At 43.8% G+C, this 16,684-nt stretch overlaps 1 protein-coding gene across 1 annotated transcript in view; it reads right to left on the reverse strand.

Moving 5' to 3' along the window:
* kif21b (kinesin family member 21B) overlaps nucleotides 1–16,684 on the reverse strand; it is a 144,995-nt gene that overhangs the window by 82,619 nt on the left and 45,692 nt on the right. Inside the window, exons 2-4 of the mRNA XM_060910676.1 lie at nucleotides 11,521–11,743; nucleotides 7,614–7,796; nucleotides 299–439 (exon numbers count right to left, since the gene is read on the reverse strand). Coding sequence (XP_060766659.1) covers nucleotides 299–439; nucleotides 7,614–7,796; nucleotides 11,521–11,743 — 547 coding nt within the window. The remainder of the gene's footprint in view (nucleotides 1–298; nucleotides 440–7,613; nucleotides 7,797–11,520; nucleotides 11,744–16,684) is intronic.

Genomic DNA, 16,684 nt, shown 5'->3' on the forward strand with positions numbered 1-16,684 from the left:
TCTGCATTATTTTGGAAAAGCAAAACAGGAATCATGTGGTTCTTGTTAGGGAAAAAACATAACCCTTTTAAATCCTGAGAAGGTTCCGGAACCTTGGCGGAAACAAGGCTTTACTATGGTATACATTACTCTAATGCTCATTAATGCGAAACTCAATGATGAAGTTCATTCATTCACTTTTTAACTTGATTCTTTCATTCAAATACTCCATTTTTTTTTCCCCAGACAAACAGTCTCACTAATATGCGAGCAGGCGCTCCTCTCTTTCACACTCACATACACACAAAAGCTATCAGACCTCTTCCTCGGAGCCGACCAGGCGCGAGGTCACTCCTGAAGTGTAGATGCCTCCGCTGCTGTCCTCATGGATCTTTATGTTGGACTTCCTGCCAGGATCACGGGCGCTGTCAAACAGGTCCAGGATCTCCTCATTATAGAGCTGCAAGGCAAACACATGCAGTGTGATCCCCAACTGACCAAAGGTCAACATTCAGAAGGTCAGAGAGGTCACGGAGTAGCTTTGGAGACCAAACAGCAAGCTAAAACTGATCATGATAAATACTGATCACACCGACCTCAGCTGCAGAAACAACGGTTTCAGAAAGAAAATCGGTTTGAATCGTGTGAGTGATAAAGAAACAAACAAAAAAAAAAAGGACAGGTGAAAACATATCTGTTTAGTCAAGCCTTTTGTTAATGGTGTTTATGAGGTAAAGGAGTAGATCTGGAGGGTCCTCAGACAGAGTGTTTTGGTAAACTGGGATGTATAGATGCTGTCAGTCCCCACTCGCTTGCTCACTCGAGTTTGTTGACGGTGTAGTGGCTGGCTGCTTTATGTCCCGGGGCTCCCTCATGCCTGTGTTACCTTCTGGCTCTCTCCTTTTAGTTATGCTGTCATAGTTAGTTGCCGGAGTCCCTGCTTGTACTCGGTGCAATATGTATACTGTTCCTACTTATTCAGGTGACATTGGGCATACCTAACCACCTGTGTTTTCTTTCCCCCCCACCCACCCCAAATCTGTCCCTCTGAGTTACATGGAGTCAACAGGAAATCTTTTGGTGGAGAGGGTGGAGACCTCGACTGGCTATCGTAGCCTGCAGGGAATCGGCCGTCAGACATTCTGTCGCATGTCCCAGACCCGGTGAAATGTAACTGAATTGTCTTGGCCAGCCCTAAGGGTCCCATCTGCATCTCATCATTGCTGAGGAGTGTGCTCCCATCACCCAATCAAGCATCCAGCCAGAGCAGGTCATGATATATTTTACCATATTAACATGCCATTGTTGTGTGTTATGCCTGATGTAAAGACTCTCGTCTCTGCAAGCCTACCACACAGATTTAATACTTGTCATTTTTAGGGCATACCTAACAACGTGTTTTCTCTCTCTCCCCCCCCCAATCTGTCCCTCTGAGTTACATGTTGATCCTGGGATTGAGATGCTGGCCTCTTCTGCCCCTCGGACCTGCTTGATCCATCCTGGTGCCCTGTGTCTGGTCGGAGTTTTATCGCACCGCTCCTGTGAAGGACGGCCCCATGAGGACAGTTGAGGGTTATACCTGTTAAAACTGTTAATATTATAGTCAGGCTGTCTGTTGTTGCCCAAATGAGGATGGGTTCCCTTTCAAGTCTGGTTCCTCTCGAGGTTTCTTCCTCATGTCGTCTGAGGGAGTTTTTCCTTGCCACCGTCGCCACAGGCTTCTCATTGGGGATAGATTAGGGATAAAATTAGCTCATGTTTTAAGTCGTTCAAATTCTGTAAAGCTGCTTGGCGACAATGTTTATTGTTAAAAGCGCTATACAAATAAACTTGATTTGATTTGATAGTATGGGGGGGGACAGGGAGTCTGCGAGAGAGTGTGAGAGAGAACCCATAAGAGTTACACAGAGGGCTCCGCTAACAGCATAAAGGGCCATAATACAAGCCCATTAAGCCCAGCTCTAGAGACAGCCCCGTTCATTTACAGCTACAGAGATGCTTTTGAAAAATTCCCCAAATAATTTCCCGAGACAGACAGCCAGGGAGAGGAACGACTCCAAACACACGGCCGTCCGCGCCAGAAAAAGCTCAGCTGCAGGGTTAAAACACAAGCACACAGGTTTAAACTGATTACCCAGGCATTATTGTGCGTGCGTGCGTGCGTGCGCGCGCCTGGTCTGTCAGGTCGATGACAGACCTCCCTCCCTGGGCTTTTCCCCTCAGACTGTCATCAGGTTTTCTGTATCTCTCTCTCTGTCCTTTTCAATTACTCCCTCACCCTGTCTGGCTCCTTTTCATCACACTCCTCCACAGATGATGCGATTTCCCTCTGAGCCGATTAAAACTCTGGGGAAGCCTTACTTTTTTTTTTTTTCCAAAGCAACGTTCGCTCTTTCACCCTACAACACGCGTCCAGATGAAGCTTTTCAATTTGTTATACACCCTTACCCAATAACACTGAATCATGATCATGACCCAGTCCAACTGCAGAAAATATTAAGTGCCTAGAGACCCGCTTTTAAAGGGGAACTGAAGGCAAATTTATCATCAAAATCCTATTTCTCATTTTATAAAAATGTAAGAATGCATTTCTGGACAGCTATTTGGTCACTGCTATAGCAAGTTATGAGTGTTTGAAATATGCTATGTAATATATATCAGTCCGTATGTCGAAGCAATGGCCGTAAACAAGATTCGCTGAGACCCGTGCGAGACATCGTAGGACGGAAGTAAAACGTACAGCGGAAATCAAAGTGACCGACGTCTGCCAACCTTGTCAAAAGACGCACGCGGCCTCTTTTGAATGCTGACGTAATCAAGCCTGAAGTTTTCCGTGTCCGAAAACTACTCACTATAGAGAGCGTGCACGTGACGTCATGAGGTCACGTGATATTCGTTATCCGTCATTTTGGACGGCAAGGTCGCGCATAGAACTTAGACGAACCCGTTCTAATTATCAAGTGTGTGGGAGTAGATCTTTCGAGAATGGTTATCTCTTGTTCAGCATTTGGTTGTACCAATAGACAGGGCCAAAAGGAGGGCCTGTCATTTTATAGATTCCCCGCAGACGAGGAGAGACGCGCAAAATGGGTGTCCGCTGTGCGAAGAGAAAACTGGAACCCCGGTTCTACCAGCCGAATTTGTAGAGAACACTTCATATCAGGTAGGTGTAATCTTCTAATTCAATACTCCTAGTACATCTGTTAAGTTGATTTTCGGATTGAATGATAGCTGCATCCTTAGAAACTAGACAGTCTCTAACGTTTAAAATGGCTGTGCCTAGCCCTACTACCCTGGCCTAGTCTATGACAATGTTTTATCTTTTTGGCTCATATATGCCTTTGAAAGGCCAATCCATAGTAGGGATGGCGAAAACTAAAAAAAAATCTTGACCGACCACCGAGCCTCATTAGCCGGTTAAAGTCGGTTAACCTATGAGTTTAAACAGGGATGCAAACGGAGGATGCCGTTTCACGGCTGAAACGCGCAGATCCGATTTTTTTCTTTAGGGGGGCGTTGGAGTGTCTGAATAATTTCATCAGAGTAAATTCTGTATTAAAATTACTAAATAAGCGATAAAACGTCCTGCATAGTCTCTTTATGATAAACGTCTTAATGCCACTTACCCGTGAGGTTATCAAGTAGACTTCCTTCTTCGGGACCTTCCAGAGGTATAGTTGAGATATCCATCCCGCAACAAAATATTTATAAGCTTCCAGGCTCTTGTAAGCTTTGAGGGCTTTGCCAGTGTAACACGATTCACGATTAACGAGAAAATTGTAAATGTCGTGGTAGGCCAGATCGGGCAAATCGCCGGCACCGCAGCTCCGAATTTCCCTGAACAAGGATTGCGGCAAGTTGTACGGATCTGCAATCCCCAACCTGGAACACTTTTCCATGTAACGCTGCCTCACGTCACCTTCAAGATGCTGAACAAACTTAGACAAGTACCGTATTTTCTGGACTATAAGCCGCTACTTTTTTCCTAGGTTTTGAACCATGCGGCTAATACAAAGGTGCGGCTATTCTGTGGATTTTTCTTCCACCGCTAGGGGCGCTCTAACCGGAAGTAGAATCAAAAATAAGATAGACGGAAAATCAATGCAAAGAAGAATTAGCAGATCTTTAGCAGATAGAACACGCACGACAAATTACTAACTGGTAATTATTTTCAAATCCAGCGAAGATGATTAAAGTGACTTGTGGTTTCAAACACAGGAGAAATGAAGGTAAATAAATACCGGTTATTTTCTCTCGGTTCTGTTCCGTTTTAATCAGCAAAGTTGCTGCCGTGTTAAAAGGCACTGTTCGGAAAGAATCTGTTCAGGTACATACATGTACATTTACAGTACAAAATCGTTCTGTACATGCAGTAAATATCAACATAGATATCTGCGGCTTATAGCCCGGTGCGGCTTGTATATCTTTTTTTTAATTTTTTTTTAAAAATAGAGCGGATGCGGCTTATATACAGGTGCGCTCTATAGTCCAGAAAATACGGTAATCGTGCGATGTAGATGGGGTATTTTCCAAATTTTCTTGGGGATTACTCCCTCGATCCATTACACTCGCGTAAGGTAAACAATCCTGAAGCCGTCCAATATGGCGGAGTAAACATGGACGGGTCACGTGACTGCACATCCTCTATATAGCGAGGACGCCATTTTGTAGTGCTGTCCGAAACCTTAGTGAGGTTTATGTGGAAAACGCGCCCAGTATAATATGTATTTAATCACAAAAATTCATGCATATACAGTACCAGTCGAAAGTTTGGAAACACCTTCAAATTTGATGTTTTTATTTTTTTCCTACATTGTTAATTAATACTGAAGTCATCCAGACTATGCAGCAACACGTAAGGAATCATTTAGTAAACTTTAAAATGTTAATCAAACCAAAATATATGTTTTAGATTCTTCAAAAGTAGGCACCTTTTGCTTTGATTACAGCTTTGCACACTCTTGACATTCTCTCAATCAGCTTCATGAGGTCATCACTCGAAATGGTTTTCCAACAGTCTTGAAGGAGTTCCCGGAGGTGCTGAGCACTCGTTGGCTGCTTTGCCTTCACTCTGCGGTCCAACTCATCCCAAACCATCTCAATTGGGTTTAGATCAGGTGATTGTGGAGGCCACGTCATCTGACGAAGCACTCCATCACCCTCTTTCTTGGTCAAATAGCCCTTACATAGCCTAGAGGTGTGTTCTGGGTCATTGTCCTGTTGAAAGACAAATGATGGGCCCACTAAGCGCAAAGCAGATGGGATGGCATGTCACTGCAGAATGCTGTGGTAGCCATGCTGGTTAAGTGTGCCTTCGATTTTGAATAAATCGCCAACAGTGTCACCAGCAAAGCACCCCCCATACCATCACACTTCCTCCTCCATACTTCACTGTGGGAACCACACATGTAGGAACCATCCGCTCACCTTTTCCGCGTCTTACAAAGACATGGCGATTGGAACCAAAAATCTCAAATTTGGACTCATCAGACCAAAAGACAGATTTCCACTGGTCTGATGTCCATTCCTTGTGTTCCTTGGCCCAAGCTATTCTCTTCCTCTTGTTGTTCTTCCTTAGAAGTGGCTTCTTTGCAGCAATTCGACCATAAAGTCCAGATTCACGCAGTCTTCTCTGAACAGTTGATGTTGAGATGTGTGTGCTGCTTGAACTCTGAAGCATTTAGGTGGGCTCTTATCTGGGGTGCTGTTAACTTGTGGTTTCTGAGGCTGGTAACTCTGATGAGCTTATCCTGTGCAACAGAGGTAACCCTAGGTCTTCCTTTCCTGGGGCGGTCCTGATGAGAGCCAGTTTCATCATAACGTTTGATGGTCTTTGTGACTGAAAGTATCCCCAGGTGCAATGTTCTTGAAATGTTTCGGACTGACTGACCTTCATTTCTTAAAGTAATGATGGACTGTCGTTTTTCTTTACTTAGGCCAAGTTTACATTAGACCGTATCTGTCTCGTTTTCTTCACGGATGCACTGTCCGTTTACATTAAAACGCCTGGAAACGCTGGGAAACGGGAATCCGACAGGGTCCATGTATTCAATCCAGATCGTGTCTGGTCCGGTGCTGTGTAAACATTGAGAATACGCGGATACGCTGTGCTGAGCTGTAGCTGGCATTGTCATTGGACAACGTCACTATGACATCCACCTTCCTGATTCGCTGGCGTTGGTCATGTGACGCGACTGCTGAAAAACGGCGCGGACTTCCGCCTTGTATCACCTTTCATTAAAGAGTATAAAAGTACGAAAATACTGCAAATACTGATGCAAATACTGCCCATTGTGTAGTTATGATTGTCTTTAGGCTTGCCATCCTTCCACTTGCAAGTGGTAAGTGACGCACATGCCCGACATGCACTGAGATCACACACACAGCGGCTCAGTCCCAAATCACTGCTCGTGCGCTATACTCGCGCGCTCTGTGAGCTGCGCAGGGCCGGAGTGCGCACCCTCCAGAGGGCACTCGCTGTTCAGGGCGGAGTGATTTGGAGCGCAGGATGCCTGCGGAGCCGAGCGTATCCGTGTATTGGCGTTGCTGTGTGCACGCGAATCGTGTATTGGCGTTGCTGTGTGCACACTAATCGTTTTAAAAACGTTAATCTGATGATCCGCTGATACGGTCTAATGTAAACCCCACCTTAGTTGAGTAGTTCTTGGCATAATATGGATTAGAACAGTACTCAAAGAGGGCCATTCACTGTATACCAACTCTACCTCTTCACAACACAACTGATGGTCTCAAACACATTAAGAGGTCAAGAAATTAACTCTTGACAAGGCACAGCTGTAAACTGAAAGCCATTCCAGGTGACTACCTCGTAAAGCTGACTGAGAAAATGCCAAGATGTGCAAAGCTGTCATCTAAGCAAAAGGTGCCTACGTTGAAGAATCTAAAATATAAAACATATTCTGGTTTGATTAACACATTTTTGTTTACCAAATAATTCCATATATATTTCTTCATAATGTCGAGGACTTTAGTATTAATCTACAATTCAGAAAATTTTAAAATAATGAAAAACCACTGAATTTCCAAACTTTTGACTGGTACTGTATTTATTATTTTTGAAAACGCACCAGCCGCCTGATCTGGCACATTTTAACTGTGCGACAGTAAGGACGTAAATACCAGCACGACAAACGAGTCTTTATCCTGTCGTCTTTCCAGCTCTTCTCTACTCCACGTTGGTTTGAAGTCATATGGAATAATCTCAATCACTGATGAAGCTGGCAAATCTCGAAGTGAATCTAAATTGGAATGATATGGCGAGCTGGCCGCTGTGTAAACAGTGGTCAAAATGGCGGCGCTGACACGTCACGTTTGAAGTCTCGCGAAGATCGTGCGGATAAGCGACGCCTACCGTGGACCAAACGAACTACATTCAACATGGCTGAAAACCAAAAAAGGCCGAAAAGTATAATATAATACGCCAATACGAGTCACGATATAAGGTTAATAAAACCGAAAACGCAATTGAATAACACGTTAATTAAGAAATAAACCAAGTTTAAAAATGACTTCAGTTCCCCTTTAACAGACACAGTATGTGACTAACTGAATAAAACAGCCTTCACTTCTGCAAGATGGCACTGGTCATTTTCTGTTCTGAGTGGATGTCACACCTCCAGAAACTGGGCGCTGACTTTAAACTCGGGTGGGTGTGTGCCGCTCTCCTGAGCCTCCATTCGCCGTCTCTGAATGCCCTGGAAGAGCTGATGCACGGCACGTGGGATGATCCCCTTTTCATCCTCGCTCACGGTCATGTCGAAGCCCGTGCCCATGGTGTACGTCTTCCCCGAACCCGTCTGCAGACAAGGGAACAGAAATAAACAAAAATTATTATTCTTCACGCAAGTGTTATGAACAAGGACGCAGAATAACAAACAGCACGCATTATGGAAGCTCTTTTTATTACCTCGCCCAGGATGGAGTCCACCAGGGGGCGAGGTATTGTTTTTGGTGGGGGTTTTGTTTGTTAAATGATATTACGGGAAAACGGCTGGACGAATCTTCATGAAACTTTCAGGATAGATGGGCCTTGGTCTCGAATAGAACCTCCAACATTTTGGGGGTCATCCGGTTAAGGTCAAGGTTTTTGTGCCTACTGGTTCATATATACCCCTTTTCTACCAAATCGGTTCCAGGGCTGGTTCGCAACTCGTTCAACTTGCGAGCCAGCTGAGAACCAGTTTGATTTTCCATAGCTCGCGATGCTAAGGGAAGCCATGTCATTACATCGCTGTATACGTCAGTTACGTCGTTGTATACGTCAGTTACGTCGCGACGTTTGCATAAACCTTGGCGCAAATATCGAAGCAAAAACAACACGGAAGAAGCAGCAGCAGCAACAACAGCAATAATAACAATGGATGACTTCGCGTTTGTACAGCTGCTGCTTCTCGTCGCTTAAAAATGGCAATCTTTCGCGGCCTTGTTATTGTTGTTGGTCTTAACAACTCCGCCCCCCCCGCTGACGTAAGCGGTTCTTTCCTCTGGCCCAGCAGAGAGTTGGTGCTAGCCTGGAACCGGTTTTTCTGGCCCCAGAGCCAGTTCTTTGTCAGTGGAAACAGAAAACCCGGTTTCAAACTAAGCACTGGCCCCGAACCAGCCCTGGAACTGCTTTGGTGGAAAAGGGGCAATAGAGGTGGTAGCCACGATGTTATCGTGCTGCAAGAATGTAATAATCGCGCAGTACAGTGTGTTCTGATTGGCTGAGAGCAGCAGAGAATCAGAACCATGTTTATTGGCCAAGTATGTTCACACACAAGGTCACCAAAAAGATCTAAATCGTTTTTTCGCGATATCTTCCTTCATATTCATAATAAGTGCGAGGTTTGTTGTTGCCTGGCAACACTTGTTTGATCAGTTATCAGGATTTTTCAACAACTTCTATATATTACCGCTGTTGCTCCCAAAAGGTTGTTTTAGAATGACTTAATGAGTTATATCTGCCATCAACAATTTATTTTGAAATATTAATTTGTTCATAGCAGCACATCCGGTCACATTTTATTCCTGGGATATGGGGTCCAGATCCAAAAACTGACGGCAAGTCCTGTCACTATCTGACTTTTTAACTTTAACACTATACATGCAATGACGGGGAGGGGAACCCACACCTTTTCAGTCAGTGCGTTTACATGCACATAGAGAGAATCGAATTTCTGCCGTTGCTCGACTGAAATCGAAGTTCAAAATGCCATGTGTACACCTTAATTCGGCTGAAATTGAACCGAACTTGATTTCTTGGAATCGAGCTACACGACCTAGATTATGCGATTTCTGCCGAGCTACTTAGTGCATGTATACCCTATGGAGCACTTGCATGTGACGTCACAGCCGATCCAGATTGTGACAGACGCCATCTTGTCGGTCAAACGCCATATTCCGCCTTCTACTTCTGGTTCTACTTCTGCTTTTACTTCTACCTTTTCTTCTGGAAAACCCTACTATATACAATTCTACTACAACGGCTGCGGCTACAAGCTCTCCCTACCTGTGCACGTTTTTTATGTTTTTTGTGTGTATTTTTGCGTGTTGTTCGTCTGTACCGGACTTCAATATCCACTACAACCATATGGACTTACTGGACATTGGTTTCCAGCAGAAAATGACGGTTTGTAGCGATTTCCATCGCATGCACAACATTCCGGACGAGATAGCGAGACCAGCGGGGTCTCCGTGGATTGTTATCGGAGGCAAAGCAAAGGAGGCGGCGCCGGGAGCGGAAGCAAAGGCGAGGCTGCAGAGCCGGCCTGTTGACTAAGCTCAGAAAACAGCCACTCAAATCTCCACTGCTAAGCCTCTACCTCTCCAACGCCAGATGCATGGTAAACAAGACGGACGATTTGGAATTACAGCTGGAATTACCTTATTCTATTCTATAATCGGCTGGTCAGTGCTATACTCAATACTTAAGTGACTTACCCATCCAATGAGGATTCTTGTTTACAAGATGCCACATCTGAGCCGCTGACAAATCCTGAATTTCTGTAAAGATAACTGTCCAGAGATTTATAAGCACGCAGTGCTTCACCACTGAACAGTGAGGGAAAGTTGATGAGGTAATTATACACGTCCGGGTATTCCGCTGGCAGTTCAAAATCCGGTCGTGAAAACTCCGTCCGATAAGCCATAAGGGTCACTAATCTGTAGATCGTTTATTTTAGACATATATCTAGTTATCTGTTCATTAGAAAAATGAGCCGTGTAGTCCGTCGGTTGAAATTGATCCATTCTGTACACGAGTGCAGCAGTATTCAGCTGTGTTTTTTACCGACAAGATGGCGGCTGTGTACTTTCCGGTCACGTGACTGCAAGATCTCTATAGAGCTACGTATTCGAGCTACTTACTTCAGCACTGCTCCTTCCGGAAGTGACGAGTGACGAGACCACAAGCGGGAAACACAACAGCCTCGGTCGGCATGACAACGGCATGAATCTTTTCTTTTTATGGCATTGTTTGCACTGTTAAAATTTAGCTCACTTACTGTATCACCAAATACATCTGTACAGCTGTTGCATAGCTGTGAATTGTGTACATAAACAAGTCACTGTATTTGTGTGTGTGTGTATATTATGTCCAACATCTGAAGAATGTCAATACAAACAAAACAATTGAACTTTGTGTTTATTAAGACATAAGTTAAATTGTAAGCAAAAAATGGACTTTAGAAAAATATACAACTGTGCAAAATAAGTTGTCTTACAAAACAGTGGTCTGCGCAGGACAGTTTGTAGCCATACAGTCTGTTAGAGCAAGCCTAACAGCTTGAGCACGGAACTTGTGAACACAGAACTGCCAGTGTTGCCAGATTGGGCGGTTTTAAGTGCATTTTGGCGGACTTGAACATGTTTTGGGCTGGAAAACGTCAGCAGTATCTGGCAACACTGCTGATAACTTTGTTTATACTCTTGAATAGCTCTTCTTCATGACGACAACCGGAAGTGTACCAACACGATGGGGCGTGTAGCGCCACCTGTGGCTCGGGTGCACAATGCACCTCACACAATAGCTCGATTTCATCGTGTGCATGTAGGATTGGATTTCTCTGGCACCCCTGCTGGGACCTTCAGCTCGATTACCAACAGCAACTCGATTTGGATGTGCATGTAAACGTAGTTAGTGATTTAACAGTCCAACTCTCTAACATGTTGCCCTTTTTTCAGTTCCCATGTGTGTTTCATGACTGGAAAACTAGACTATAAATTTCCAGCTATTCCAGGATGCACACGGATTTTCTTCTCTTGAACTGAGAAAGAGAATAAACAGAAGTGGGGCAATTTATCCTGACTGCTTTCCAGTGGAGGCTTTAGCGGTGAAGTGGAGTGTGTGATGAATTAGCCTGAGAGGCCCAGAGTGTACATACAATGGCACTCAGCATAGCTGTCACATCAGATTGACCTTTTAATGAGATTGGCCATGAGGTCAGCACAGCTTTTACAGTATTTCTGCCTTACTTGCTAGAGAAATATGTCTAGCGTAACGACATCACTGGAATTCCACTACGTGTGTTTTGCAAACTTTACCTGTCCATAGGCGAACACTGTAGCATTGTATCCCTCAAAGCATCCCTCGATAAGCTTGTGGACGCAGGCACTGTAGATCGTCTCCTGCTGGACGTCCATGTCGAACACAAAGTCATATGTGAAGGCCTTGTCTTTACCCAGCAGCACCTGGGGCTCTCCAGGGGTTACGGAGGTGCAGATGTGGCAGCCCTCGATCTTCTCCTTTGCCATCTGAGGACGAATCCTGCCAGAAAGACAGACACGTACAGCGATGGTATGAAATACGGACGTCACTAAAACGTAATAAATTTCACCATTTCACATACTGCGTGAGCATTCAAGAAAAAAAAAAAAAGATCAACTGTGAGCTACTGCTCACTTATCCTATCCCCCTGCTCTCGCTTACATCACAATGCAAGCAATTGAAGGAATACGACATTTATTATGAAATGTTGACCTCAACAAATAATTAACCCTGAAACAAGTAAGTAAAGAGCAGAGTTCTCCCCAGGGATTTCAAATAGCATCCTGGTAAACTGTCATTTTGAAATAGCGTCAAAACCCGGCCTATATCCCTGTGTCCGAAATCGCTCCCTACTCACTATATAGAGCACTATATAGTGAGGACGCCATTCTGTAGTGCTGTCCGAAACGATAGTGAGGATTATTTACACCCTATATAGCACACTCGAAGTATCCCACAATGCATCATGAAAAGTAGTGGACAACCTATGGTCACTAACCAAAGCAATCTATCCCATCATGCATTGTGGTCACACCGAAAATAAATCAAATCAAAAGTCTCAAGTTTGATTTAATAAAAGGCAACGGCAAAGAAGAAAGTATTCAGCTTTGATTTAAAAAAAAAAACCCTGAAAGATGCAGGTACTTTGTGTTGATTGTGGAAAATATGCTCAGTATAAGATGTATTTATCACAAAAATACATGCATGTATATATATTTTTTTTTTTTTAAGATTTTTTTGGGGCTTTTTTCACCTTTATTGGATAGGACAGTGTAGAGACAGGAAATGAGCTGGAGAGAGAGACGGGGAGGGATCGGGAGATGACCTCGGGTCGGAATTGAACCCGGGTCCCCGGATTTATGGTATGGCGCCTTAGGGCCTCTGCATGCTCTTGCGACAAGGCTTTCGCAGATAGCTTTTCGCAGACAGTTGTAATTTATCGTTGAGCGGGGAGTAATAGGCGTGCGCGATGTTATTCACCGCCACAACGCAAGGGGGCGCGAAGTCGCTAGGAGTAGTTGGTGGGTGTGGTTAGTGGAGTGTTTATCCTCCGGTTATTTATAATGACTAGAACTGGAGTCGTATAGATGTACGTACTTCCTCGATCAACCGCTCTTCGCGCTGCTCCATCTTCGCTCGTGTTTTAAAAATGGTGGTAGTGAAAACAAACCAAACCGGGAAAGTAGGGAAGCGGAAGTGCGTGTACAGCGGATGTAGAGTGGACCAATCGGAGCCCTCTTGTCTGTGACGCTGTCTGCGAGGCTTCTGTGGTGGTGACAATTTTTGGGAGGTGCGCGCAGAGCGTCTGCAAAGGGGGGGGCTGCGCAGACGCTATCTGCGACTCTATCTGCGAGGACTGCGTTGTCAGCATAAATTGGCCTTTAGTCGACTGAGCCACGGCGCCCCCATTTATATATTATTCTGAAAACCCACCAGCCGCCTGATCTGGCATGTCTTAATTGTGCGACAGTAATGACCAGCGTGATGGACTAGTGTCCGAAAGCGTTTTTTTTTTTCCCTTTACCAATGAGCTCACTATGTAGTCCTCTATATAGTAATTCCCTATATAGTGAGTAGGGAGTAGTGAACGAGTGAGCAATTTCGGACACAGCGTACGTTTCGTAAATACATTCAGTCGGTAAACAGGAAGTCGATGTGGGACAGACCTGAAAACGGTATACACGGTATAGAACCCCAAGCTGAAGTTTGGTACCATGTGGCTATGATTTGTAGATGCTGAGAAAAAGGGTGTTTCGGACAGACGGAGATACGAACGGACAGAGGTAAATAAATCCGTATACCTTCTCAACTTTGGAGTCGGGGTATAAATAATTATATAAATTTTAGTGCTGTCAAAGTTAACGCGATAACGCGTTAACGCGATCTCAATTTAACGCGATTAAAAAAAAAAAATAGTGCCGTTAACGCAAATTCTAATTTGGCCCTGCGAGACACCCGTAGTTCCTGTTGAGGCTTGTCGCGCGCTGCTTCAATAAGAGTACGTGTGACTGATGGAGAAAGGCATAGACATATAAACATCCTCGCCGCCATATTGGATGGGGCAAAGTGGAGATTCTTCAACCGTCTCTGGTATAGCGTCTAGACAGTAGCCGAGAATAAAGATGCCTCATTCATGTGCTGCGTTTAACTGTACCAACAGGTTTACCGTCCAAACGAGATCACATGGGATTACCTTTCACAGGTGAGACTGGAAAAATACTTTTCAATACTGTTCCTTCAGTCTTCAGTTTCCCAGCTCATCTCCACCGGGGAGGTGTAGAGTTATAAGCAGTGAGCATTAGATAATACAGCACCACACTATGATGAACGTTTCTGAACGTATGATGAATGTTTTTATTTTTGTTATCTGTTTTTTTCTTCTTTTATGGCATATACTTCTCTTCAAAAGAAACTCATGAAGAGTAAAATAAAACATTTTTTTATTTTCACAGTGATATGCACTTTATTTTTCATCCCTTGGTTTTCTCATCTAATATGGAAGTTATGGATGTCAGTGGTTGTGACAAGACGTGTTATGCTCTGCAATAAAAAAAAAAATTGGTACAAAGCAAGCCCATTCACTTTTTTATGCTGATAAGAGAATTACAATGGTTTTTCATGCGACAAAAATGTGCGATTAAATTGCGATTAATCGCGAGTTAACTATGACAGTCGCGACATTAAATCGCGATTAAATATTTTAATCGCTTGACAGCACTAATAAATTTATATTTATTCACACACACTCCAGTTTTAAAGATCACATGTTTAAGGAAGTTTATCAAAGCGCATGACTCACTCAAATCGTTGTTGCTTCATGCAGGAAAAGAGCTCTGAATAAACACTGTGGCATAACTTTGTCATTTTTTTCTTCTTAGGAAATGCATCAGAAATGTACAAACCCCATTTCCAGAAAAGCTGGAAAATTTTCCAAAATGCAATAAAAAAAAAAAAAATCTGGGATTTGTTAATTCATCTCATCTCATTATCTCTAGCCGCTTTATCCTTCTACAGGGTCGCAGGCAAGCTGGAGCCTATCCCAGCTGACTACGGGTGAAAGGCGGGGTACACCCTGGACAAGTCGCCAGGTCATCACAGGGCTGACACATAGACACAGACAACCATTCACACTCACATTCACACCTACGGCCAATTTAGAGTCACCAGTCAACCTAACCTGCATGTCTTTGGACTGTGGGGGAAACCGGAGCACCCGGAGGAAACCCGCACGGACATGGGGAGAACATGCAAACTCCGCACAGAAAGGCCCTCGCCGGCCCCGGGGCTCGAACCCGGACCTTCTTGCTGTGAGGCGACAGCGCTAACCACTACACCACCGTGCCGCCTTGTTAATTCATGTGAACCTTTATTTAAATGACAAAAGTACAAAGAAACGATTTAATAGGTTTTACTAACCAATGTAATCGTATTTCGTAAATCTAAACTAAGCTAGAAGTTGATGTCTGCGACACACTCAAAAAAAAAAAAAAAGTTGGAACAGAGTCATCATTATCATTGTATTACATCACCTTCCCTTTTAATCGTATGGGATCTGAGGACACTAACTTGCAGTTTTGCAATTGGAATTTTTGTCCGTTCTTGCTTGACACGAAGCTTCAGATGTTCAACACTCCGTTGTCCGATTCTCCTTTTCATGATGCCACGTACATTCTCAATAGGAGACAAATCTGGACTGGCAGCAGGCCTTCAACACATGCGACTCACTCATGCCGTGGGCACTGACGCACCCCCATACCATCACAGATGCTGGGTTGGTCCCATTTTCTAGTGAATGGTTCACTAAATACAATCTGTGTAAGCCCTGCTATGATGAGAACTGTGGCTTTAAAATAAACGTCCATTATTCAATCACACGATCAGCAAAAAGCCCAAAGAGGCCATTAGCTTAATCGATGCGTCAATTAATGGAATTAAGTTGAAGTCAATTTCCATTAGTCCATTTTATTTACACATTACTTCAATTAAAAAAAAAAAAAAAATCACATTCTCAAACACCTTGCATGAAGCTCCAGATAAGCACAGCAGAAGCCTCAACAGGCATGTAATGTGATCTATTGTGTGCGTTTGATTATTTTCAGATTGGTTTGGAGTAGCTGAGCCCCTAAAACCCCCTGCTGCGTGAAATAAGCTTCTTACTATGATGAAGCCAAAAGTGGATTTTACTCCCAACTCCATCCCCTGCTGCACCCAGCTGAGCACAATCCCTCCTCCTTATACAACATGCAGACACTCAGAATTTTGCTATTTCACACAGGACGCGATTGCACAGCACACCAATTTCAGACTGAAATGTGTTCATTAGCTGATAAAAGATGCAATAACGTACACTGAGGTTAACCGGTCATAAAAGCATCAGCTCAAAGAGCCTTACCTCCAGGGTTGCCAGGTCATACAACCCCGATTCCAAAAAAGTTGGGACAAAGTACAAATTGTAAATAAAAACGGAATGCAATAATTTACAAATCTCAAAAACTGATATTGTATTCACAATAGAACATAGACAACATATTAAATGTCGAAAGTGAGACATTTTGAAATTTCATGCCAAATATTGGCTCATTTGAAATTTCATGACAGCAACACATCTCAAAAAAGTTGGGACAGGGGCAATAAGAGGCTGGAAAAGTTAAAGGTACAAAAAAGGAACAGCTGGAGGACCAAATTGCAACTCATTAGGGCAATTGGCAATAGGTCATTAACATGACTGGGTATAAAAAGAGCATCTTGGAGTGGCAGCGGCTCTCAGAAGTAAAGATGGGAAGCGGATCACCAATCCCCCTAATTCTGCGCCGACAAATAGTGGAGCAATATCAGAAAGGAGTTCGACAGTGTAGAATTGCAAAGAGTTTGAACATATCATCATCTACAGTGCATAATATCATCAAAAGATTCAGAGAATCTGGAAGAATCTCTGTGCGT

Source organism: Neoarius graeffei, chromosome 26 (genome assembly GCF_027579695.1).
Source record: "Neoarius graeffei isolate fNeoGra1 chromosome 26, fNeoGra1.pri, whole genome shotgun sequence".
Classification (NCBI taxonomy): Eukaryota; Metazoa; Chordata; class Actinopteri; order Siluriformes; family Ariidae; genus Neoarius; species Neoarius graeffei.